A 27,399-nucleotide genomic window follows, 5' to 3' on the forward strand; every position below is an offset into this window, starting at 1 on the left:
GGCGACGGTCGAGGGTTCGCCTCTGCTCCTGCTGGACTGCCGCGGAGGAGGCAACCAGGAGTTGGACGCTGGGTGGCTTGTTCGGAAGGCAGCAGTGGCTGCTGTGGATGGGAGGGGGTCTGCTTGGTGTGCCCATGGAGCGCCAGGGCAGGGCCGCCACCACCTCCGCTTCGTCGACCCGGGACCCGGCGTCCGACGAGCCAGATGGGCGGCGGCAGGAGCCGCTGCGGCGCCGGTCGAATAGCGCGTCGGCACCGGCGGTCGGAGACTCGGCCTTGACTGAGGAAGTAAGGCGGGACCGACCTGGTTCCTACAGCGGCACTACCTCGGTCTCCCGCCAGCGCGTGGAAACACTCAGGAAGAAGCGGCCGCGTAAGTGCCCGGCGGGGCGCCTTCGCGGCTTGCCCTGCCCCCTTCTGGCCCGGTCTCCGTTTTTCCCGCGCGCCTGCGAGGGGACAGTGCCCCCTCACGGTGGCCCCAGGTTGGTGCGTGGGCAGAGAGCGGGTTGGAGGCCCGGGGTCCTACAGACACTATGGCTTTGGGGTTCGGCCGTCGTGCACTGTCGTCTTCACAGTCACTTCCCTAAGAACCTTTCTCCCTCCTAGCTCTTTAAGCATTCTATGCCCAAGAGTCACATGATTTTACCCTGGAGAAGGTTTCTTTTGACTCATTTCCACCGCCTCCCCTCCCCCCAAGTCCTTAGTCTGTCTTGTGTGGGTTTTTAAAGAGTTGCTCTCCAAGACGTTAAATCTTTTTTTTGGTCTGGAAATTTCGGGCTTACTGGAAGATGCTTCACTGACTCCTAGGTTGCTGCAAGCCTGAAACTAGATTCCATGTTTTGTGCACGAAGCTTTGGCGGTTTTTCTTCCCATGAGAATTCGGGTCGTTTCTCACCCAGATAGCACCTCTTTCCTTTACATCTATTTGCTGATAGGATTCATTACTGGAGTGTTCTGGGCATTAAGGCTTTTTGTTTTCAGGGAAAATGACGTCTTCTTGAATCTCACCTTGAGACTTGCACACGCTCTTATCAGAGAATCGTTTTCTCCATTTTATTATTAGGTTTTTGTTTTTTTTCCCTGTGTTTAGATCTTGTCCAAGTATTTTCTCACTATTATAGGTCTTTAATTCAGGCCGTCTTTCTAGCACCATGGGTGCTGTTGAAAGTATTCACTGTCCTGATACTCTAATATTAGCCTTACAATATAGTGGCATTTTACATATGATTAGACTTTTTTTGTTGTTGATGTAGCCAGATTCCCACTTTAGGAAATTAACTTGTTTTTAAATGCACATTTAAGAGAGAGAAAGTGGCAGGATGGGTGTGAAGTGTTTATTGGATGGCCTTGTTTTGTACCTTGGTCCAGCCACCCATTTGCTTTAGTTTTAAGGTGTATGATGTGGATGATTAAATGCAGTCATATTTTGCTATGAAATGTTTGGAGAGTTTTCAGTTCCTTTGTTTTTTTCCTATCCTCTTGAAAGAGACTTATTTGGAATACATCTCTCAACCTACCATTTTTAGAGCTTGGTTTATGTTTTATTTGAGGAAAACTTGATTTTTTAAAAAATGCATCATAATTACTTTTAGAGGGGAAGGGTAAATAGAGGGAGAGAAACATCCATGTGAGAGGAACATCAATGGGTTGCCTCTCATACACACCCTGGGGACAAGGGCGCTGAACTGCAACCCAGGGATGTGTTCTGTGGGGGAATTGAACTGGACACCTTTGGCTTTGCAGGACAATGCTCAACCAACTCCACACTGGTTGGGGTGCACTTGATTTTTAAGCAGTATAAAACATTAGTTCCTACATGGTTTGTACTATATCATTGGATATAGATGCAAATTCCAGAGACTCAGCAGATAAAATTCGCAGCCATATAGCCAGCTGTTTGTGGACATTGACCACAAAGATTTGAAATAATTATTGTATTTTGAGTGTTGAATGGGTCAGGCACTCTAAAACCTTTTTTTAATTAAAACGTTTAGCCCTGGCTGGCGTAGCTCAGTGGATTGAGCTCGGGCTGCAAACCAAAGTGTTGCAGGTTCAGTTCCCAGTCAGGGTACGTGCCTGGGTTGCAGGCCATGACCCCCAGCAACCCTGCATTGATGTTTCTCTCTCTCTCTCTTTCTCCCTCCCTTCCCTCTCTAAAAATAAATAAAATAAAATCTTAAAAATAAATAAATAATTTTAAAAGACCCCCCAAAACCCCCTTTTTTCAGCCCTGGCTGATGTGTCTCAGTGGATTGAGCACTGGTCTCTGAACCAAAGGGTCATCTGGGCACATGCCTGGGTTGTGGGCCAGGTCCCCAGTAGAGGATGCGTGAGAAACAGCCACACATTGAATTTCTCTCCCTTTCTTTCTCCCTTCCTTCCCCTCTCTCTAAAAATAAATACATAAAATATTTAAAAAAATTTTTCAGGCACTCCTCTGAGAGTTTTAATAATTCATTAGCCCTCACAACTCTGAGGTAGGTAGTAGTATTCCATTTTACAGATGAGAAAATGGGGGCTCATTTGCCCAGTGTCGAATGGCTAGTGAACAGAACTGTAAACTCAGGAATTGTAGCTTTATAGCATCTGCTCTTAGCCCCTGCGCTTTACAGATTGTTCATGTTCTAGTGGCTAATTTTTATTGCTTTAAGAGCAGACATAGTCATGATCTTTCGCATTCAAGGTTTTCTTACCTGAGGTGAACATTTCTAGCTACTTGCAAATTTTGAGCATAAAAATGACCTGGGGAGTTAGAAAATGCATTCCCTGGGTTCACTTCTGTTTTGAATCAAAATATGGAAAGGGTTCTAAGAAGCACCTCATGTCATTCAGTTACAGATGACTCAAGGACCACTCTGAAAAATACTGATTTAGACCAGTGAAGGGGGAAGTCATGTAAAGTGGTTTTGAAACTTCTTTTAGGAACTAGGACAAATTTTCAGGTTGTAGGATTCATTTTTTTGTTGTCTACTGTTTGGTGTCTCTCAGGTATAGATTTACTAAAGAAATAAGGTATTATGCTTCCATTTGCTCTTTCTGTACTATGCCAGGTGTACCTGTTAGAGAAACAGCATGTTAGATGGCTGAACCCTCCAAGAATATACACACGGTTGACCCTGGCACAACCTGAGTCTGAATTGCATGGGTGCATTTATATGAGGATTTTTTTCCCCCAATAGACATGCATTTTCTATTTGTAGACGCAGAGTGCCAACTGTATGCATTGGTCTGTGCCATTTTATATAGAGGACTTGAGCATCCTTATGTCTTGGTGTCTGGGGGGCAGTCCTTTACTTCCTTTTAGATACTGTGATACAACTAAGATTTTCGGGAGTCAGGTTACATGGATAAAAAAAATTTTTTTAAATACTTTTTCTTTTTAAGAGAGAGAGGAAGTGGGGGAGAAGGGAAGAGTAACATTGATGTGTGAGAGAAACATCTATCAGGCCTCTTGCGCGTCCCCAACTGGGGACCTTGCCTGCAACCCAGGCATGTGCCCTGACTGGGAGTCAACTGGCAACCTTTCAGTTTGCAGGCTGATGCTCAGCCCACTGAGCCACATCATCTAGGGCAGATTACACGGATTTTTTGACTGCAGGGGATGGAGCGGTCAGCGCCCCTAACACACCTCGCCCCTCTTGTTAAGGAGGCAAAGTAAAGTTAGACCAATCTTATTTGGTCTAACCTTGAGAAAATCCAATGAAGACTAAATGTCTTTATTGTTGGGAGAATTGGGTATGGAGTAATACCACCTTTTGTTTGATGTTAGCAAACCTTGTTCTGACATCATTACATTAGTCTAAAGGTAGGAGACTAGTAGTCGTTTGAAACTAGAAGGGGCTATTCAGTTTTTCTTAGGAATTTTTCTGGGCTCTGGGTATAGTCATGTTCTGCCACACAAGTTTCCTGGAGCACTTTGGGTCCCAAAACTGTCCTCATGCTAGATTAAACACGTCATAGTCATTAGGGGTGAGGCTAGGCAAGTGTGTGTCTAAGAAGGTCTTTAAAAGTTTTAATTAGACTAGGTGGAGTTATTATGTGTTTTAGGACTGAGAGAAAATACTAAATAAAGATTGGCTTAAAATGATGGAAACAAAGATGCTAATGATGGTAACAGTACTTGTTGGTATTGGACATGATACCGAACATTTTATAAACATCTTATTTAGGTCTCACAGTTATCCTGTGAAGTTGATATTTCTTATTCCTGGTTTCCAGATAAGGAAGCAGGCTCAGCGGAATTGTCCCTTTGTCCAAGGATACATAGTGAGTTAGTAATGGAGCTGTGTTTTGGTCTGGGTGTCTGAATTCAGACCCAGTGTTCTTGTCTTTGCCCATTTTGTAATGGTGGAAGGTACATGTGATGTAATCCAGAGTAGTGGTGTCACATAGAAACAAGCGTTAAAAAGAAAAACCCCTCAGATTTACAAGGGGGCTCAGAACTTGCATCTATTAATTTTTTTAAAAAAGATTTTATTTATTTTTAGAGAGGGGAAGGAGAGAGAGACAGAGACAGACAGACATCAGTATGTGGTTGCCTCTTGTGTGTTCATACCTGGGGACCTGGTCCACAACCCAGGCATGTGCCCTGACTGGGAATCAACCAGTGACCCTTTGGTTCTCAGGCCAGCACTTAATCCATTGAGCCACACCAGCCAGGGTGCACCTTTTTTAATTTTTAAAATTTTAATGAGACATAATTACATACAATAAAATGTATAAATCTGACATGTGTTCAGAGAACTTTTTTTTTTAATCCCCATCTGAGGACATTTCTTCATTGCTTCTAGAGAGAGAGGAAGGTGTGGGGGTAGAGAGAGAAGGTACATGCGATGGAACAAACATGGAACATCCATGGCCGCCTTTTCACACACACTCTGACTGGGTTGGGGGGAATTGAACCAGCAGCCTGGGTATGTGACCTTACCGGCCCTGACTGGGAATCGAACCTCTGACCTTTTGGTCTGTGCAACAGTGTTCCAAGCCAACTGAATCATGTTGCCCTTTCCCTTCTCTCTAAAAGATAAATTAAAAAAAAACAAAAAACCTTGAAAAAAAGACAATGGCTTAAATTTTGCTGTCTAAAAGGGAAAGCCATCTAGCAGTTTTTAGTAGTCTCTATTGGGTTTTGTATGTTTATTTTTCCTGAAAGTAAAGTTTATTATTGAGTCTGCTGATTTTATAACAGTATTTTGTAAATATCTAGTCCCTGAGTTAAAAACTATTTTGTGACTAAGAGTAACTGTTAGTAAGATATATCTTTTTAAAAATTTATTGATTTGAGAGAGAGATGAAGGGGAGGGGGAGGTAGAGAGGGGGAGAGAGAAATTTGTTCTACTCATTTATGCGTTTATTGGGTGATTCTTTTATGTGCTCTGACTGGGAATTGAACCGTCAACGCTTTGGTTTGCAGGCCAGCACTGAATCCACTGAGCAACACAAGCCAGGGCTCTAATTTCATTTACATCTTTTATCTTTAATAACTTCATTCTGTTTATTTTTGGCTCTGTTGATCTGTTTTATTATTTTTTTAGCATTTCAAATTGTATGTGATAGTCCCTTTTATCCACACTTTCTTCTTTTAAAATACATTTGATAAGCATTTAAGGCTAGAGTTTCCCTTTGAGTATCACCTTGGTTGTATCATATTGTTTTTGATACATAGTGATATCATTGTTATTAATTTTAAAGTAAGTTATTTTGATTTCCTCTTTAATCTCAAGAGTTAATAATAGTGGATCTAAAAATTCCCAGGTGGGCCCAGGCTGATGTGGCTAGGTGGATTGAGTGCTGGCCTGAGAACCAAAGGGTCGCTGGTTTGATTCCCAGTCAGGGCACATGCCCAGGTTGTGGGCCAGGTGCCTGGTAGGGGGCATGTGAGAGGCAACCACACATTTATGTTTCTCTTCCTCTCTTCTTACCTTCCCCTCTCTTTAAAAATAAATAAAAGTCTTTTAAAAATTTCCAGGTGGATGCATTTTTTGTGTCTGTTGGACTAATTTCTTTATCTTTTTTAAAAAGATTTTATTTATTTTAGAGAGGGGAAGAAAGAGGGAAAGAAGGATTACTATCTAATTTTGAGGTATTGTGGAAAGTAAATATGGTTTGTTTTTGTTCTTTGGATTGGAGGTTCTTAAAGCTAATACAGTTAACTTTGGTGAAGGGTTTATTGGTATTTGAAAGGAAAGTGTATTTAAAAAAACATTTTATTTATTTATTTTTAGAGAGGGGAAAGGAGGGAGAAGAAGAATGAGAGAAACATTGATCGGTTGCCTGTCGCATGCCCCCAGTTGTGGTCTAGAACCCAGGCATGTGCCCTGACCAAGATTCTAACTGGCAACTTTTTGGTTTGCAGAACAAGGCTCAACCCACTGATCAACACCAGTCAGGGCAAAAGGAAAGTGTATTTGTTTTTTGATAGAGGTATATTTATTTTTAATAGATCACCCTATTAGCTGTGGTAGTCACGTAGTCTGTACATCTTTATTTTGTGTGTTATGTGGGCAAATTTCTGAGACCTGTATCATTCTCACGCTGGTTTGTAGATTAGTGAGTTTCTCCTTGTGTTTAATATTTTTTGAAGCATGTGTTAGGATCATTTCAATTATACTATTTTAGGCAATGACAATTCCTTTTTGTCCCTTCACCCTTTTTTAATATTTTTTTAATTTTTTATTTAGAGAGAGGGGAAGGGAGGGAAAAAGAGAGGGCAAGAAACATGGATGTGAGAGGGAAACTGGCTACCTTGTGCATATACCTACCTCAGGGGACTGAAACTGCAGCCTAGGCATGTGACCTGGCTGGGAATCGAACGGGCGACCTTTCAGTGTACTGGACGATGCCCAACCAGCTGAGCTCACTGTTGGGGACTGTCCCCCTCTAATGCTTTTTGTTTGAATTTTGTTTAGTTTCCTTGTATTGTGTTTGTTGGTTTGCTCTTAACATTTGCTTGGTACAGTGGAGTAGCATTGTCCAGGCATTTATTTTGCATACACAAATTTAACTATATAAATATAGCTCATAAGTTACTTTAATGGTGCCAGTGATTTCTACCCATTAATTTGGTCAATGAATATGTACGTAATTTGGAGTAAACATAGGGATGAGAGTTGTGAATCTTATTTTCTTGGTAGGTCACTGCTTGGAGGGGTGGGCACCTTTCATCTTGTGAGTATAATGCCTATTAAATGCAGTGCTGGTCTTGAAACATGGGTTTCACTTTGAAAATACCATGGTTCCTACCTGTAAGTCAACTGCTCTATCAGTCTCAGTGAAGTGCTTAAGATTTTGATATGAGTACTTTTGACTTTTGACTAGAGGCCTATTTTATTTTGAAAAGCATCCAACTCTTCTTATTACGGGACTCCATTGTGGCTGTTTTACCATTTATTTATCTTCATTCTACCTGTATAATCTTGTTTTAGATGTATATTTTAAAGTAAGCATCTAGTCAAATTTCCTCTTCAGTCTGGAAGAGACATTTGATCTACTTGTGATTACTGACACATTCAGTCATAATTTTTAACTTTGTATTTATCATATTTTTATTTCTCTGTTTTAAAAAGATTTTATTTACTTATTTTTAGAGAGAGAGGAAGGGAGGGAGAAAGAGAGGGACAGAAACATCAATGTGTGGTTGCCTCTTGTGTGCCCCCACTGGGGACCTGGCCCGCAACCCAGGTATGACTGAGAATCGAACTGGAGACCCCTTGGTTTGCAGGCCAGTGCTCAATCCACTGAGCCACACCAGCTAGGGTGTATTACTTTGTTTTTGAACTGATTTGTTTTTTCCTACTTATTTGAAGGTCATATGTTAATTTCTTTTGGATGGTTCAATGCATATAGACTATCCTTTATTCAGAATTAGCGAGAATCCATATCTTCTTTTCCTCAAAAGGACAGAACTGCTGTTTACTTTCACTTCCCTCTCTTTCTCTTCCCTCTTCTACTTCCTGTGTTGAAATCATGTAAGTATTTCAGTTTCAGATTACTTCTTTTTTTTAAGGCTTTATTTATTTTTAGAGAGGGGAAGGGAGGGAGAAAGAGAGGGAGAGAAAAATTGATCAGTTGTCTTGGTGCCACTAACTGGGGACCTGGCCCACAACCCAGGCATGTGCCCTGACTAGGAATCCAACCAGCAACCTTTGGGTTTGCAGACCTGTACTCAATCCATTGAGCCACACCAGCCAGGGCAAATTATTTTTCTAAGAGTTAGCATGTATTACTTCTTTTGCTTACTATTTTTCCTCATAGCTCATTTCTTAGATGCTTTTAAAAATATATTGGAGTACATTTTACTAATTACTTCAAAGAAGCTCTTTGAGTAGTAAATGTTGAGCTCTTTTATGTGTGAAAATGTCTTTTGTGCTGCCACTTGAAAGCTGACTTATCTGGATATGAATTTCAAAGTCTTTTTCCTTATCACTTTGAAGTTATTGCACCATTGTCTTCTGCCATCTGTGTTGATGAGGTCTTAATTTTATGTGAGACTTGTTTTGTGTGACTTGTTTATCTTTGTAGGAATTTACTTTTTCCTTTGGAAGTTCCTAGGATTTCCTGAAATTTCAATACGGTATGTCCAAGTCTTCCTTTCTCGCTAATTGATTCTGTTTAACACTTAGTGGATCTTTTAACCTGATGATTAATGTCCTTCCTACATCCCCTGTTTCCCCCGGGAAAACTATAGAACTCATGTAAGATGGATGTTGGACTGTGGTTCTGTATTCTCTATATCTACCTTTCCTTTATACTCAAGAGACATTTTGGGAGAACTTCTTAGTTTTCCATTTTTTTTTCTGTGCCTATTTTCTTGTTGAATGTACTTGTTAAGCTTTATTTTGGAAATCAGTTTTTCTCCTTTTTTGTAAATGTGTTTTTATTGCGGTATAATCTACATAAAATAAACCGCTTTCGTTGCAAGTGTATAGTTCCATGCATTTCAACAGATATGTATACCTATGGTGCTCCCCCTGACCCCCACCCCAACAATCATGATTTGGGTTACCATGGAAAGATTTCTCTTGCTCCCTGTGCCGTCCTTCCTCCTCTTCTTCAGCCTGTGATCTGCTTTCTCTCAGATGCAGGAATAGTTTGTATTTTCTAGTTTCATAGAAATAGAATCATATAGCATGTAGCCTTCTGTGTAAGTCTGCTTTTGAGAGTCATCTATGTTAAGTGTATAGTAGTTTGTCCTCTTTTATTTGGTTTTGAACCCCCCCCCCAAATGTGGATACAGCTCACAGATGTTAATTTCTCATTTTTTAAATGGTAGCTTATTCATTTTTCGTGGATGAAATCTCATTTTACTTCTGAGATATTAGTGATTGTTAAGTCTTTGCCCTTGCAACTCTTTCTTCATGTGTTTAGCTTCTTGTTTTTGTGGTGTGGATTTCCCTTGTGATTCTGATTTGTGATGATCTCTGGTTTGAGGATTGCTGTTTTCCTGTCCATGGATGCAGTGTCTGTTTACTGGTCTGTCAGTTTGTATTGTAGGGGAGACATGGGATATATGGCCAGAGCTGGACACATTTCTTCTGGTTAGTAACTGCTGCTTGGGTGCCATCCTGAATCGTGGGCTCAAGTGCCTGTGCTCTTTGAAATCTTTGCCTCTGTTGGCTGGAGGAAGGGAGGTGGGGCGTGGGTTTCAGTAGAGGGAAGTGACTGGCCTGTCCATGATTGCACCAGAGCTCCTGTTTCCCCATGGCAGTCATGCCATCTGTAGTTTGGATGGAACACCTCATTCTCTACCCACCCTCATAGCTACTCCCCAATTATTAGAGTATTCCTCTTTTGAAGTTTCAGGACAGTTACTGCCTCTCTCAGCCTAGTTCTGCTGATAGTATCACTTCTTGTTTCCAGAATTATTTTAGAAAATAGTATATCAATAAATGTATTACCTTTAGTCATTTCTGGGATTTAGAGTGAGAAGGGAAGGCATGTATGTCTATGCAGCCCCTCTTGATCCAACCTCCTGAAGCCATTCCCTTGGGAACGATCTTATTGGTTACAGATAATAACCGAAACATCTGTCCCATTGAAACCTCTTTTTTAGGACATTGGGTTTTGAGAGAAATTGAACACTGGCGCTTGTATTATATTACATGGGATGGAGAGTTTTCCTTTACCCCTAGTTTGAGTACTAAACCAGAGTTCTGAGAGCTTCCAAGATTTCTTCTGTAAGCCAAGGGGAAGGGTGAAGGTTTTCATTTTAGTTTTTTTTCCCAGAAGGTTCATAGGTAGTCATTTTGTTGTTTTTAAAAATTTCATAGTGTAGTTTGGGCATGTGTGTTGTATAGGAGTGTTGGGTTGCCTCAATATTCTGAAAATTTTCTTCTTGGTCTTTGTAATTTTTTTTAAAAAGATCCACTTCCAAATCAGACAGTTACATTTCTTTTCCCCAGGTCTGTTTGTTTATGTAGTCCTAGGAAACTTTAGGGTATGGAATAAGTTTCTGATCTAGTAAGTGTAAATTTAGTTTTCATGAAAAAGCTGTTTTGACTTTTTTTTTTCTCCCCCATTTAGTTTTTCCATGGTTTGGCTTGGATATTGGTGGAACCCTAGTCAAGCTGGTTTATTTTGAGCCCAAAGACATCACTGCTGAAGAAGAGGAAGAAGAAGTGGAAAGTCTTAAAAGCATTCGGAAGTACCTGACCTCCAATGTGGCTTATGGGTCCACGGGGATTCGGGACGTGCACCTGGAACTGAAGGACCTGACTCTGTGTGGACGCAAAGGCAATCTGCACTTTATACGCTTTCCCACTCATGACATGCCTGCTTTTATTCAAATGGGCAGAGATAAAAACTTCTCAAGTCTCCACACTGTCTTTTGTGCCACTGGAGGTGGAGCGTACAAATTTGAGCAGGATTTTCTCACAGTATGCATTTTTTTAGCTTATATACAATTTATGATAATCTATTAAAAGTAATAACCAGTAGCAAGTGGTGGAACCATTTCCATCTCTAATGGAACTTAAATATTCTTGAGTCAAATTAAGATTAAATATAAATTAGTGATAGGAGTTAGCCATCTAGAGATTGGGGTATTGTTTACTTTTTGTTTGCCCAGTTCAGATGGATTGATGAGAATCAGAACTAAAAAGAGCATTTTGTTCTTTTAGTATGAAAAAATAATGAAGCTGTGATAAAGCAGAATAAACAACCATGAGGAACATCATCATTAAATATGGAACAATAAGATTGAAAAATAATAAAATTAATGTCATTTCATGTCATAATATTGTTCCAATCTCCTCTACCTCATAGTGTTTCTTGTCCCCTTCAGTTGTTTCTTGGCAAGTGTACTTCAAAAAAAAAAAAAAAATAAGACCAAAAAAACCCCTAAGGAACTTCAGGTCTCTAAACTAGTTAGAGATGGTTGACAGCAGACCCACCTCTCCCCTAATGCCTTCTGATGTGTTCTGTGCAGCACACTAATTCACAGGAGTCTCTAGATCGTGTTTGGGAATGGGCACTGTGTGGAGGACCTTGAGGCTAGGACCTGAAGGTGGATATGGGGGTAGGTAGGAAAATTGATACATGTATTGGCCAAGACTCTGACCCTCAGATTTAAAATACCGTCACTGGCCATGTTTTTAATGCCACCAATTAGAATATTATTCCAGAGATTCTGCCTTTGTGTCATTCTACATGTCTTCCTTTCACCCTGTGTCACTGTATGATTTATGACCTTGTTCCCTTTCTTTGTCCTTTATCTCATGACTTTCTCTCATAACTGACCACAATCATAATATAGAATAGAATTTTGAAAAATATTTTTTTAAAGATTTTATTTATTTTTAGAGAGGTAAGGGAAGGAGAAAGAGTGAGAGAAACATCAATGTGCGGTTGCTGGGGGCTGTGGCCTGCAACCCAGGCATGTGCCCTGACTGGGAATCGAACCTGCGATGCTTTGGTTCACAGCCCGCGCTCGATCCACTGAGCTACGCCAGCCAGGGTGGCATTTTTTGAAAAATAATTTTTAAATGTGGTTTTATATTCTTTATATTTTCCTTGGTTGTTGCTTTTCAGTGGTTTCTTTTCACCTGTGAGTAGGGGAAGGTAGCAGAAAGAGAGAAAGTTCTCCTTGTGGAAGGATCATAGTGGACTCTGGACCATGACTGATAGGTAAAGGAGAAACCCTCTATTTTCAGGACCCTGCGGAGATGCCCTTTGGAACATATTTGAAAACCATTCAGGCTGTTACTGTAGGTTCAGAGTTGTGTGGTAAATTCAGGGAGGGTGCAAAGTGGATTTTAGATCTTAGGGATGATGGCTTTTTAGGCTGTTGGGGCTTCTCATTTGTATGCACCAGTACCATCTTTGAAAACTGGAAATGAAATGCCTATTAAATCCTGTTTGTGTATTAGGAGTGACTAATATTTAATAAACCACAGTGAAATAGGTTTTTAAGTTCTGTTTTAAATTATTTTTTAGTTTTTCAACTATAGTTGATATAACTTACTATATTAGTCCAGTGATTAGACATTATGTAACTTACTTAGTGATCATCCTGATAAATCTTGCACCTGTCTGGCACCATACATAGTTATTAGAATATTATTGACTATATTCTCTATACTGTGCTTTATATCCCCATGGCTATTCTATAATAGCCAATTTGTGCATAATTTCTTCACCTTTTTTACTCACCCCCCAAGCCCCTTCCTATCTTGCAACCATCAAAATGTTCTCTGCATCTCTGAGTCTGTTTCTGTTTTGCTTGGTTTGTTTTTTATAGTCAATTGTTGATAGCTATGTATTTATTGCCATTTTAGTTCATATTTTCAATCTTGTTTGTTTTTTTAATATATTTTATTGATTATGCTATTACAGTTGTCTCATTTCCCCCCTTCACTGCCTTCCACCCTGTACACCCTCTCCTACCCACATTCCCCCCCTTTAGTTCATGTCTATGTGTCATAGTTACAAGTTCTTTAGCTTCTACATTTCCCATACTATTCTTACCCTCCCCCTGTCTATTTTCTACCTACAATCTATGCTACTTATTCTCTGTACCTTTTCCCCCTCTCTCCTCCTCCCACTCCCCTGTTGCTAACCCTTCATGTGATCTCCATTTCTGTGGATCTGTTCCTGTTCTAGTTGTTTGCTTAGTTTGTTTTGGTTTTGCTTTAGGTGTGGTTGTTAATAATTGTGAGTTTGCTGTCATTTTACTGTACATGTTTTTTTTTATCTTCTTTTCTTAGATAAGTCCCTTTAATATTTCATAAAATAAGGGCCTGGTGATGATGAACTCCTTTAACTTGACCTTATCTGAGAAGCACTTTATCTGCTCTTCCATTGTAAATGAAAGCTTTGCTGGATAGAGCAATCTGGGATATAGGTCCTTGCCTTTCATGACTTGGAATACTTCTTTCCAGCCCCTTCTTGCCTGTAAGGTCTCTTTAGAGAAATCGGCTGACAGTCTGATGGGAACTCCTTTGTAAGTTACTGTCCCCTTATCTCTTGCTGCTTCTAGGATTCTCTCCTTCATTTTTATCTTGGCTAATGTAATTATGATGTGCCTTGGTGTGTTCCTTCTTGGGTCCAACTTCATTGGGACTCTCTGAGCTTCCTGGACTTCCTAGAAGTCTGTTTACTTTGCCAGAATGGGGATGTTCTCCTTTATTATTTGTTCAAAAAAGTTTTCCACTTGTTGCTCTTCCTCTTCTTCTGGTACCCCTATAATTCAGATGTTGGAACGTTTAAAGATGTCCTGGAGGCTCCTAAGCTTCTCAGTTTTTTTTTTTTGAATTCTTATTTCTCCATTCTTTCCTGTTTGGTTGTTTCCTTCTGGTCACTCTGTTGTTTTGAATCCATTTCCTTCCCATCACTATTGGTTCCCTGTGCATTTTCCTTCATTTCTTTTATCGTAGCCTGCATTTGTTCATCTAATTTGTGACCAAAATCAACCAATTCTGTGAGCTTCCTGATCACCAGTGTTTTGAACTGTGCATTTGATAGGTTGGCTATCTCTTGGTTGCTTAAAAGGATGAGTTCTGGGGCTTTGATTTGTTCTTCTGTTTGAGCCATCTCTCTCTCTCTTTTTGGTCTGGTCTTGCTTGTTACAGTAAGGGGCGGAGCCTTAGGTGTTCACCAGGGCGGGGCACCCCAAGCGCTGGGTTGTGACATTGTATGTGGGGGCAGGGTTGAGAGGGAACAATGGTGGTTGCCCTGTTCTCCGTGGGACCCCAGTCCCTTCTCTGGGATCCTGGGTTGTGTGCACTGCCTTGCTCTACAATTGCTGCCTCACTGGGTCTGCCAGCTGCTGCCTGCACACTCAGGGTCCACTCGCTGTGATCTTGAGCTCCCCAGATGCCTTATGTGCCCCCGGATGCCTACTCACCCAATTCTCTCTGCTCTCCATGCCTCAACCCATGCCTGGCTGCTCGTCTCAGCCCCTTGTACCGGTCTGTATGAACGGGTCTATTTCAACTTCTTGGCTGTCTGACTTCCATTCAGATCAATTTTCTGTCAGTTTTGGATGTTATTCTGCCTCTAAATAATTGTTCCAATGCTGGTTGTGCGTGGAGGTATGGTGGGTCTACCTATGCCTCCATTTTGGCCTCTTTTTTTTTTTTTCCCCCCCCCTTAAAGAAGACCCTTTAACATTTCATATAATACTGGTGTGGTGGTGACGAACTCTTTTAGCTTTTTCTTGTCTGAGAAGCTCTTTATCTGTTCTTTGATTCTAAATGATAGCTTTGCTGGGTAGACTGATCTTGGTTGTAGGTCCTTGCTTTTTCATCACTTTGAATATTTCCAGTCCTTTCTGGCCTGCTGATAGATAGTGTCTGGCCTAGGGCCACTTAGTGAGAAGTATGGGGCAAGATGCTGTTTATTTGAGAGTTTTTAGGAAAATCGGAAGCATGAGCCAAGGTAGGCCATTTGTATGGAAAAGCCACTAGAATCAGCATGGGTGGGCCAGAAGTTGGTGATGTGGGGCCTTGGGGAATCATGAGGGGGCCAGGGACAATGCAGTGAGAGCCAGGTTGGTGGAAACTTCCAATATGGTGCCCACCTTCCCTTTCTGGGTCGGGGGTAGCTCAGAAAAGGAATAATGGGCTCTGCCAGCACTTTCTGTCTGGAAGAAAGCTCCACCTGTCCTCCATCCCTTCTCTCCCCAGCTCTCACCCTGATGTGGAACAATTGATTTCCTCTCTGTATGTCTCTGGTGCCTTTCAAGCTGCTGCCCCAATGCTCGAGCTCAGAGGAAATGAGTCGGAGTAAATTCATGTGTTGGCCCTTTAAAAGGAACTGCCTGGGATTCCAGAAGTCTTCTACCTCCCTCAGCCTCAATCCTTACTGGTTTTTACAGCCAGAGGTTATGGGGACTTCCCTTCTTGGCACTGGAACCTTGGGATTTGGGGTGGGGGCAGCTGGTGTGGGGCTGGGTGTCCTTGCTCCTCGGGGGGGGCCTCTGCAGCCAAGATATCATTCCCAGTTTTTATCCACCACACATGGATGTGGGACCAGCCCATTCATTCTGTGTCTCTGTCCCTCCTACCAGCCTTGATGTGGCTTCTTTAATTCTCTAGTTATAGGACTTGCAGTCAGCCTGATTTCAGGTGGTTCTGAAAGATGGTGATTTTCTTCTGTAGTTTAGGTGTAATTTTGATGTGGTTGTGGGAAGAGGCAAACACAGTGTGCCTCCATCTTGACAGAAAGTCAAAGCTCAATCTCTGAAACAATTTTTAAAATATTGAGTTATTTTTTTAAATTTGAATCATTTCCTCACACAATGATTTTTGCACGTTGGTGTAAGACTTAACATAGACTACTGGGAGTTAGTGAAATGACTTATGCATTTTATCATCTAACTGTCAGTGAGGCTGGGTTTTGTAAGGGGCAATAACAGCATAGCAGGGCTGCACTTCAGGATAACATGAATTATGGGAAGGACAAAAGGAGATGCTGGTTTGACATACAGTGGCAGAAAACTACTTGGATTCCAGTAAGGCACCAGTATAAAATGATTTGCCTAAGAAATGAAAACACTAGCACTTGAGATTCAGGTGTCAGGATTGGTATTTAAATTTGTTTTGGCAGGGAGGGCTGTGGCAGATGAAATGACAGTGGTAAACAAAGGGCTTGGGTTTGGTCAGAGGAGTAACTTAATCTTAATTAGGGATTAATTAAGGATTAAGACGAAGTTACCTATTAACTTCCATCTCCACCCTGGATCAGAATAAATTGCATGTAAATGTAATCAAACAAATGGGCGTTGATTTAATGGGGGAGAACTTGAGGGCTGACCTGGGTTGTCAACAGAAATAGGTGCTTTTAGGGGTTGAGGCATCTTTACCTTTGTCGTATATTTTGAGTATATATGCTTGTAAACGTTCAAATGGGTTACAAGTTCATAGAGTAAAACATTGAAGTTTATATCATCTCCAGTGTTACTTTACCACTGTTAAAAGTTTATGTATCTTTTTTTTTTCTGTGCATGGCCGTGTATGGCACAGACATATAAACATGGTTTACAAATAGGCACATTGAATCATTGTAAAATGTTTCAGCTTTTGTTGACTAACATGTCTTGAAATTCTTCCCACTTCAACTTTTTATCGAATGAAGATCCTCTTCATTCTTAATTTCTGTACAGCGTTCCATAATATAAATAATAATTAATCACTTTTCGATTCTTTAGATGAAGTTAAGTTGATAATGATGTTTTAAATTCTGAAGAAATCTCCCTGTCCTCCAGAGGCTGTAACTTGTTTAGTGAAAAATCGTACCTTCTGGTTGCCCACTTGCAACCTTTCGGCTTTACGTTATTAATAATAAAGTGTGGCCTACTTTGTTACTGCTTCATAGCCTTGAAGATGGTCTTTTGGAAGGCAGATGTCAGTCTTTGTGGCTCCTGCCTGTGTCACAGATGCTCGTGTCACTTAGATTTCTTGGAGCCTTGCTTTTGGTAGGGATGTGACTTCAGCTGTGCTCCTGCTTCGTGCCTGTGAGCAGGCGTCTTGTTTTCTGCGGGGTTGCCTGGCACATTCTCTCCAGCTGCTGCCGTGGTTTGTAGGTGGAGTGCATTTGGGGCTGTGGGAGCAGGGGTCTGCCTTATCAGTTCATCCTGTTTGTTGTCTACAGATTTGTTCTGTAAAGCATGCACAAATAATACACATCCTTGAGTGCTTTTATGGTTTGTTTAATGTAGATGGGATGTCTTATTAAATGGAATTTTGATATCTGTTGGCTTGTTAAAAAGTCTAAAACATTTTGTTTTATTACAGATAGGTGATCTTCAGCTTTGCAAGCTTGATGAACTAGATTGCCTAATAAAAGGAATTTTATACATTGACTCAGTTGGATTCAATGGACGGTCACAGTGCTATTACTTTGAAAACCCTGCTGATTCTGAAAATTGTCAGAAGTTACCATTTGATTTGAAAAATCCATATCCTCTGCTTCTGGTGAACATTGGCTCTGGGGTTAGCATCTTAGCAGTATATTCCAAAGATAATTACAAGCGGGTCACTGGTACCAGGTAGGTCTTTTGTATTCTTGATATCATATAGGTATTGCATGTAAATATACATTTTTAAAGATTTTGTTTATTTTTAGAGGGGAAGGGAGGGAGAAAAAGGGAGAGAGAAACATCAGTGTGTGGTTGCCTCTCGAGCGACCCCCACTGGGGACCTGGCCTGCAACCCAGGCACGTGCCCTAAACTGGGAATCGAACTGGCGACCCTTTGGTTCATAGGCTGGCAGTACTCAATCCACTGAGCCATGCCAGCAAGGGCACATATAAATACCTTTAAGAATCTATTAAAATTATGTGAAAAATAAAACTTTTTCTGGGATTATGCAAACAAATGTTTTGCTTTGAAAATTCTGATTTCATGATCTACTTTCCTTTAATCTGTATTGCTCTAGGTTTCATTACCATAGTTTCATAAACTCTCATCAGCAGACTCACTGATCCCATAGTCCCTGCCCTCAGGCAGTGTAGGGTGTGCCTATGTCATAAAGTAACCAAAGCTGGGTAGCATCTATGAGGAGAAGGCAAGAAAAGGCAACGTTCTAGCTTTGAAAGTTGCCTAGGTGTTATACGTGTATATAAACACACGCGCGTGTGCACGTGCTCACATGGTCTGAGGATGATGTAAGATCTAGAAGTTGAGATAATGAACAACAGAAAAATGATTGGGGGGCGAGTAGTCCGAAAAGGGAAAATTAGATGGCAGATGAGAAAGGAATACACTTTAAGGATCAAAGACCACTTAAAGAAAAATAAGGAGCTGGGAATTGGGATAAACAAACAAGCTTTTTAATAGGTGTGAGTTGAATGAAAAGAGTAATTGTTTTTTAGAAAAACAAATTCTTGGAAGAGATGCTGTGGGGTAGGGGTTGATGAACCAGAGTGACAAATTCTTGTATGGGGATGACTCGGGGCCTGCCCTTGGAGAGAGAAAGGGAGGAGGCACCAGCATGGTCCTAGGTGTGGCAGGCTGATTTACACTTGGGGTTTCTCAAATTCAGGAGTTGCCCAGACTGAACTGGAGACATGGGTGGAGAGGTGGTTCCTGTGTTTTGCCATGTTGCTTGTTCGCACACATGAATGTTTATCTTTAAGGGCATATTAGGTGGCTGTTATTTTCATGGACTTGTTTCTTTATTTTTTAAGATTTTATTTATTTGTAGAGAGGGGAAGGGAGAGAAACATCAGTGTGCGAGAGAAACATCGATTGGTTGCCTGTTGTATGTCCCCAGCTGCACCACAGCCCAGGCATGTGCCCTGACCGGGAATCGTACCAGTGACCTTTCGTTTGCAGGATGACACACACCCAGCCCACTGAGCCACACCAGTCAGGGCTTCAGACTTTTACTGGTGACATCTGCATGATTGGGTGGGGACAAGAGTGGATTGGTATGTGAATAGGGTTTTGGGTTTATAAATATTACCTTCCTATTATTTAAGAAAAAGTTACAATATTGTGTTGTTTGTTTTTAATTTTAGTCTTGGAGGAGGAACTTTTTTTGGTCTCTGCTGCTTGCTTACTGGCTGTACCACTTTTGAAGAAGCTCTTGAAATGGCATCTCGTGGAGATAGCACCAAAGTAGACAAACTAGTACGAGACATTTATGGAGGGGACTATGAGAGGTTTGGACTGCCAGGCTGGGCTGTGGCTTCAAGGTAAGGGGGCATGTGTGTTCTAAGAAATACAGAAATAAAATAAAAATATTGGGTATAATTTTTTCCTTCTAAATAGCTTTACATACACTATAAAGTCACCTGTTTTATGTGCCCAATTAAGTGATTTCTAGTATATTTACAGAATTGTGCAGTCATCACCATAATCCAATTTTAGAATAATTTTAACATCCCAGAAAGAAACATTGTATTCATTAACTCAGACACCGGCCCGCAGTGTCTGCGGCATTATGGATGAGATACGAGATAAATTCACACGGACTGCCGAGTCCTGTGGAGTAAAAGGGACGGCATGGCTACTCTCTCAAGAGGAGAGCGCCCCATCCTTGCCTTGACGGGTTTTTATTGGTTTTTGATTTGCACAGGAATACAGGTAAAGTTCATTAATCATCGTCGGGCAGTAAGGATCAAACAATGGATAGCATACAAAGAACTCTGAGGGCCTATTCTGAGTCAGGGTCTGTTAGCTAAAGGGCTACAAAATTTTGGGAAACAACTCATTTCCTGCTCTGACCTTTATCAGTTAATTGAGAGCATTCTTAGTGAAGCAGGTTTCACAGGATTTTATGTATTCTTTCTCAGGCCTGATCACCCAGGGAACCCACCCTTTCCAGCACAGGGCTGCACCGCCCTCTGTCATTGTTTCTGGCTTAAGTCGGGCAGGGGAAGTAAAGCATCCAAGAGATTAGGGAACTTCTTGCAGACAGAATGAGGACTCAGGCTATGTCAAAGCCAGTGGGCGAGGGTCCATCACCCTTTTTTGCTATAGCCCCCCAACTCGTTCCCTGAGGGCCTCCCCGTGATCATGCCTGTCTTAGGTCGTTCCCCACTTGGGGAATCTTACCCGTCATTGGTTAACTGATCAAGCATTGGGGGCCACGCAGGGTGAAGAAAAAGGAGCAGAAGCAGCGCCCCTGCCAGGGAGATACGATTTGTCTCCTTAGTGGCTTACTGTCTGAAGGTTGCTCACTCAGCCTTAGCCATGGGGGTGTTACAGCTTCTGAAACCAGGCAGGGTGGTTCCCAACAGTTCATTAGCTGTCACTTCTCGTTTCTTCACTGCCTAGTCCCTGATAAACACTAATCTATTTTCTGTCTATAGCTTTGCCTATTCTGGACACTTGCATATAAATGGAATCATATGATATGTGATTTTTGTTTAGCTTAATGTTTTGAAGGTTCATTCATATTGTAGCATGTCAGTGTTTTGTTCCTTTTTTTTGTTTTAAAATTTTTATTTATTAATTTGGGAGAGAGAAAGAGGGAAACATAGCTTTGTTGTTCCACTTATTTATGCATTCATTGATTATTTCTTGTATGTGCCCTGACTGGGGATCAAACCTGCAACTTTAGTATGTTGGGATGACACCCTAACCAGCTGAGTTAGCCAGCGAGGGCCTAGTATTTGTTCCTTTTTATGGATGGATAATATTCCATTGTATGGATATATAACATTTTATTTATCCATTTATCAGTTGATGAACATCTGGGTTGTTTCAGCTTTTTGGTTGTTATGAATAGTGCTGCTAGGAACGTTCATGTACAGGTCTTTGTGTGGACGTTTGTTTTGAATGTTCTTAGGTATATACCTAGGACGAGAATTGCTGGATCATGTGGCAGCTCTGTGTTCAATCTTTTGAGGAACTACAGACTATTTTCCAAAGGAGCTGTACCGTTTTACAATCACACCTGTAATATATAATGGTTTAAATTTCTCCACATCCTTGCTAACACTTTTTTTTTTTTTTTGGTTGAACTGCTTTTTAAAGTAAAGTAAGGTGTAAAGTAATCTCCTTGTAGTTTTGATTTGCATTTCCCTGAGGATGTTGGACATCTTTTCATGAACTTACTGACTTTTTGTCTAGCTTCTTTGGAGGAATGTCTTTTCAAGTCTTTTGCCCATTTTTTAGTTGGATTATTTGTCTTTTATTATTGAGTTGTAAGAATTCTTGTATGTTCTAGACACAAGTCCCTTATAAAATGCATAATTTGCAAATATTTTCTTCCATGCTATTGGTTGTCTTTACTCCTTTGATGGTATCTTTTGCAAAGTAGAAGTTTTACATTTAAATAGATCTTTTCTATCTACTCTTTCATCACTCTACTTTTGGTGTTACCTATAAGAAATTATTGCCTAATCCTAAGACCATGAAGATTTACTTTTTGTATTTTCTTTTAAGTTTTATAGCTTTAGCTCTAACATTTAGGTCTGTGATCCATTTTGAGTTAATTTTTGTGTATGGTGCAAGGTAGAGGTCCAAATTCATTCTTTTGCATGTGGGTATACAGTTGTCTCAGCACCATTTGTTGAATAGACAGACTGCTTTCCTCATTGACTTTTGGCTCCTTTGTTGAAAATTGTTGACCATAAATGTAGAGTTTATTTCTGAACTCTCAATTCTGTCCCATTGATTATCATTATTCCAGTACCACACTGCTTCGATTACTGCAGCTTTGTATTAAGTTTTGAAACTGAGAAGTGTGAATCTTCCAACTTGATCTTTTTTAAGATTGTTTTGGCTTGTTGGGGTTCCTTGACTTTCTGTATGAATTTTTGGATCAGCTTGCCAATATCTGCAAAAAAGGACAGCTTGGATTTTGATGGGGATTGTGTCGAGTCTGTAGATCATTTTAGAGAATATTACAGCTTTTGACACTATCTAGTCTTACCATCCAAGAACATGGCATGGCATGTCTACTTATTTAGATCTTTGCTTTCTTTTCACCAGTGTTTTATAGTTTTCAGTGTATACTTTTGTTAAATATATCTCTAAGTATTTTAATCTCTTTGATGTGATTATAAGTGGAATTGTTTTCTTTATTTTATTTTTGAATTGTTTGGAGATAAAATTTTGTGTGTTTTGGGGCACATGGTTTTTAATAATAGAAAAGGCATTCATACACAGGCTTGTTTACTAATTTTAGGCACTTTGTACATAGATTTCACTTTTGGTGTTTTCATTTTCAATGAGCAGCATTTGCTCATTGTTAATCACATCTGTTTATGATGGTCTGGGTTTGTGGTCTGGTCACACTTTGCTAGGATAGAGCAGTTTATCAGATGTGAATTTGACCCTTCAGTGGAACAGCTGGGCACTTGGGGAGGACTTGTTAATAGAGGTGACTTTCCGGACATTTTCCCTGGTTGCAGAAGGAGCAGTAGTGCCTTGCAGTGGATCTGGTGAGATCCTACCTGAATATGTGAATATCTGGTATCAAAGCTTGATATAATGTAGTGGAAGCCCATTTGCTCATTCAGAATACTTGAGGGTTCTCTTTGAACTGCATTTCTCTTTGAGCAGATGTTCCGTTATTTTGTAATGAAAAGTTTGAGGATTTGAACATTACTGTAAAAGCCACATTCAAGTTCTGTTGGGCTATGTTGCCTTTGGTTTATCAAAGATATATATATATATATATTTTTTATTTTCTCACCCCATCACAGCTTTGGAAACATGATGAGCAAGGAGAAGCGAGAGGCTGCCAGTAAAGAGGACCTCGCTAGAGCAACTTTGATCACCATCACCAACAACATTGGCTCGATAGCAAGAATGTGTGCCCTTAATGAAGTAAGGGGACCTGAATTTCTTTAGTTGCCCTGAGGAAAATACAGAACATCCTAAGTGGGCCCCATCTTGTATAGAACATCTGTCTTCTCTGAACTGGGCCTCATTGTGGTCATATGTGGTGGAGTTTGTTTTGTTGGCGAAGTTAAAACTCTTCACTCCTAGATTAATGTTAACTGATATTTTTTTTCTTACTGAAAATAAACACTGTTACTATCTAGAAGTAGAGGAAAAGTAGAGGAAGGCAGGAAGGTAGCCAGTGTGCCAGATGATGGGGGCTGTTGGGTGGTGATAATGGATAGCAATGTTGAACCTAGACTCCATGCTCATTGTGGAACTCTAGAATCCCAGGGAAGGAATCCAGAGGAAGTCATGGAAGCTGGGAGAAGACTGAGTGGGCCACGCAGTGCCCGCCCTGCCCCCCTCCACCGCAGCAGAGCTGTCTTTGTGCTTTCAGCTTCTTTACAGTGCTGCCTTGTAGCATTCAGGTCAAGCAGCATTGTACAGGGCTATGAAAGAACCAAGAATGGCCTTCCCTTGGGGGTCCAGTTGGTGCAGCTTTATAGCTTGTCCCTATTTATACATTTTTTGTTTAAAATTATTCTTTTAAACAGATAAGAGATGTGACTTTAAAAAAAAAACCTTAAGAGGTGCAGAAGGATTGTGTCATTTTTAATTAAAAAGATATGGTATCGGCATCAAGTAATTAAAAAAAGCTCTTCATTTGAATATTTTAACTATGTTTTCTTTATTGCATGTTCCCTTTCCTGTGTTTATGTATTTAAGATTTTAGTTGGTATACATTCTATTTTATATTTTTTATGTAACTATAAATTTCATGACTACATATTTGATTTATTTTAATGTCATACATCATTCACGTCAAGCTGGGCATTTGGTTGCTTGCCAATGATAGCTCTGTAGTAAAGCATTTTTAAGCCCAAAGCTGTTCCTTGGTTGGATTTTATTCTTGATAAGGGACTTAGTCAGAAGTGAGTTTTCTCATGTAAAGAACATGACCGTGTTACTAATCTTGATGGGTATTGCCAAGGTGTTTTCTTTGCAGAAGGGATGCAGTAGTTTAGAGCATCTTGAGCAATATACAAATGGGTCAGTTTTACCACAATTTGACTAATAGTGGAATTTCAGTTATGTGTTTCGTTAACACTTAATGGGTCTAAATTTTTACCTTTTTTGGATCACTAGTGAGGTTAAATTTCTTTTCTGTGATACTTCTTATATAATTTGCCTATTTGTGTTACTTTCCTTCTTTGAGTTGGGTCTTTTTACTTCGTATAGAACTTTTTAATAGTGGTTATTTGTCATATTTTTTAAAGATTTATTTATTTACTTTTTAGAGAGGGTTAGAGGGGAGAGTGGGAGAGAAACATCAGTGTGTGGTTGCCTCTTGCGCTCCTCCTGCTGGGGGCCTGGCCTGCAACCCAGGCATGTGCCCTTGACTGGGAATCAAACCAGCATCCCTTTGGTATCGCGGGCCAGCACTCAACCACCAAGTCTCACCAGCCAGGGCTATTTGTCATACTTAATATACATGTTTTTCCTAGAAAATCTGTTTTCTCCTGTGGTATTTTCTGGCATGCTTTGAAGTGGGGCCAGAGTTGCTCTGGGATTGAATTAAGCAGCCCTTGATCAATTGGATTAAATATAAGTACTTATTTGTGATCAGCAGTCAATTTGCTGCTAGAAACTAGGCATGTGGTCTCTGTTTGGGGTAGCTTTTACAAGAGGACAGAAATTAAGATGAAAACTAATTGCCTTCTTTTGATGTGCTCAGAATATTAACCAGGTGGTATTTGTTGGAAATTTCTTGAGAGTTAATACGATCGCCATGCGGCTTTTGGCATATGCTTTGGATTATTGGTCCAAGGGACAGTTGAAAGCACTTTTTTCGGAACACGAGGTAAGCAGACTTCTTCCTGCAATATGTCACTTACATAAAGGGTACGCAGTTCACACTGTTGGAATTTGAAGTAGAGGTGAAAGGAGCTGCAGCACTTACATAGTTTTGTAATTGTATGATACGGGGTTTAGCTCTAATTACATTAATGTTCAAAAGCTATTTCTTAAACTCGATTTAATGCAAGAAAGATTTTTGGTTAATTTTATTGTGAGCTTCAGCAATTTTCTAGAAAGAGGTCTTGATGAACATTCAACCATATTTTTGATGCCTTATTCTTTTTTGAACCATCCATTATATTTTTCCCATTGTACTTTATAAATGCACTTACTCTGGGTTCTGCTTATTTCATTTTTTATGTCAGTTTTTTATGCATTGGCCTAGTTCATATGTTATTTAATACATTGTTTTGAAAACACATAGATCAGTAAAAAGCATTCCAGGACTAGAAACACAGTATCATAAAAACTTAACACATAGACAGGCTAGAAATGACAAGATGGAAAAGAATCATTGAGTTACTCAACCTGATATCCTATTTTGGAAAGTGCTCTCTCTTTCCTCCCCTTGGTTGTGTGGCAGTTCTAAATAGTGTTATAAACGTTTTTCAAAATGGTGTGTGTGTGTGTGTGTATATTTTTTATACTCACCTGACGACATACTTACAGATTTTAGAGGGAAGAAGAAAGAGGAGAGAAACATTAATGTGAGATAAAAACATTAGTTGGTTGCCTGTCATATATGTCCTGACTGGGGACTGCACCCACAGCCTGGGAAATGTGCCCTGACTGGGAATGGAACCTGGGCCTTCAGGTTTATGGGATGGATGGTGCTCCAACCAACTGAGCCACACTGGCCAGGGCTGTCTGTGTATATTTACTTATAATGGTGTTTCTATGAATTGACAGAAATTGAAGTAGGATTTGAAGTGCTATAGAGATTGCTTTTTTCCTTTAAAATAGCTGTAAGTTTTTAAGTTGCTTAAGTTAGTGGTTAAAACCCAAAGTATACAAATTTCCCATATAAAGATGCTTAAAGTTCAAGACATATAACTTGTTTATTACTTCTAATGTTACATTAGTAAATCAGTACCAAGTTACCATTGTTTCTTAATACTTTTTATATACATCTTGTTTGTCGTGATCTTTTACCTGTTCAATGTTAGAATAAAAATAAATCATGTTTAATGTTAAATTTTAGTGTAATTTTCCTCCTGCTGAATTTCTACCTCTTCTTGAACTTTTTTCCTAGGTAGAACATGGAGATTGATTTCTTAGGTTAATTTTTTTTACTTATATTTTCATGTCATCACAGTTAAAATATGAACCCTTCATAAAATTTTGTTTTTATATTTTGGCCTGCCAACTTGATTTTCTACTCTGGTTGGCGTTGCTGGTCTACTTGTCTGTTGTCTGTTTGTATTTAGGCTTCTGATTCTAGGGTTAATTCTTGCAAATATGGAACTTTGATTATTTTAGGCTCTCTGAGTCTTGAAATTCAATTGATCCTTGAACATTAATGAGACTTTGAATTGTGCAGGTCCATGTATACTTGAAATTATTAATTTTATTTATTTTTAGAGGGGAGGGAGGGAGAGAAATATCAATGTGATATGTGAGAGAGAAACATCAGCTGGTTACCTCCTGCATGCCCTCATCTGGGGACCTTGCCCACAACTCATGCATGTATCCTGACTGGGAATCAAACCCAGCAACTTTTCAGTTTGTAGGCCGATGCTCAGTCCACTGAGCCACACCAGCTAGGGCTAAATTTTTTCAGAAATACAGTTGATGCTTTATACCCATGGATTCAATGGACCACAGATAAAGAACAGTATTTTCAGATTCCCAACCTCAGTTTCCCAACAGCTGATCAGAAATGTACTTAGGAAATGGGTGTCAGGAATTAATGTCAGTGTTGGCTTTAACACTAGTAATCATTTATGGTAATTTAAATAATTTTAAAGAAAATTGCTCATATTATTTTTTTTTTTCAGGGTTATTTTGGAGCCGTTGGAGCACTCCTTGAGCTGTTGAAGATCCCCTGATTGTTACCTGGGGAGGGGGAGTTCCTGGAACCTTCTGCAGTGGGATCTGTGAACTGTTTTTTAGGAGCCTTACTTAATTTTGTGATTGTTTATTACCTGAATCAAAGCAAGCAAGGACAAGGGGATTTTTCTAAGTCATCAAGATAATTCAGTCTAAACTAGTAACCAGTAAGGAAAGACTACATATATGTAATGTGGACCATGCCTGTGACAGTGAGGATTTGCTATAATACCTGCTGTATATTTCTGAAATTTAGTGTCACTCGCTGAAGCGCTGCAGGGGAGAGCTATTCTGTGTTCACCTGACTGTGGTTTTGTATGCCATTGAACATGCTAAATGTAAGGCAAGTTACATGTATTATAATCTAATCACAATTTTGTCAGTATGGCCTTGGAGGTCATCACCTGTTCATGAACTCTGTTGTGCATTTAGCCTTTGTGTGAACATACTGAAAAACATGTTTTATTTCAAGATTCTGCAAGATGAATTGGGTAGGTTAATTCTGTATCTGCAATTTTGACAATTAAGCAACTTTTAGAAAGACAATTCCAGGTCACTTTATACCATAAATCCTATAGGCAGGTGTGTTTGGAAAGACAGGACTTCAGTGGGCAGAGTCACCTTGGGTATTTGGCTGATCATTGACATGATGGGAGTAAACTGGGACAAAAAGAATAATCTAGACGACTAAAACAAGACAAAAAGGGCTGCTTTCC

The 27,399-nt window shown here is 40.1% G+C and overlaps 1 protein-coding gene across 3 annotated transcripts; it reads left to right on the forward strand.

The window, feature by feature from the left end:
• PANK2 (pantothenate kinase 2) lies at nt 1–27,397 on the forward strand. Of its 3 annotated transcripts, none has more exons than XM_045832601.1 (7): nt 1–372; nt 10,521–10,873; nt 17,231–17,484; nt 18,958–19,134; nt 22,597–22,720; nt 24,513–24,638; nt 26,632–27,397. In XM_045832601.1, the coding sequence occupies exons 1-7, from the start codon at nt 108–110 to the stop codon at nt 26,680–26,682; spliced, it is 1,350 nt and encodes a 449-aa protein (XP_045688557.1). In that variant the 5' UTR covers nt 1–107; the 3' UTR covers nt 26,683–27,397. The 3 variants fall into 3 exon arrangements, with proteins under 3 accessions (XP_045688557.1, XP_045688558.1, XP_045688559.1); XM_045832602.1 differs by having other exon boundaries at nt 372–481; XM_045832603.1 differs by lacking the exons at nt 1–372; nt 10,521–10,873; nt 17,231–17,484 and adding an exon at nt 18,784–18,867.
• Nucleotides 27,398–27,399: the final 2 nt, after the last annotated feature.

The sequence above is a fragment of the Phyllostomus hastatus genome, unplaced genomic scaffold, assembly GCF_019186645.2.
Source record: "Phyllostomus hastatus isolate PE091 unplaced genomic scaffold, TTU_PhHast_1.1 phas_contig_17, whole genome shotgun sequence".
NCBI lineage: Eukaryota > Metazoa > Chordata > Mammalia > Chiroptera > Phyllostomidae > Phyllostomus > Phyllostomus hastatus.

Excerpts from the sequence above, each read along its gene's own strand:
- PANK2 (XM_045832601.1), top strand. The coding sequence starts at position 108 with ATGGGAGGGGGTCTGCTTGGTGTGCCCATGGAGCGCCAGGGCAGGGCC. Across the intron at positions 17,485-18,957 it reads AAGCGGGTCACTGGTACCAG|TCTTGGAGGAGGAACTTTTT; the intron begins GTAGGTCTTTTG and ends TTTTAATTTTAG. Across the intron at positions 22,721-24,512 it reads GAATGTGTGCCCTTAATGAA|AATATTAACCAGGTGGTATT; the intron begins GTAAGGGGACCT and ends TGATGTGCTCAG.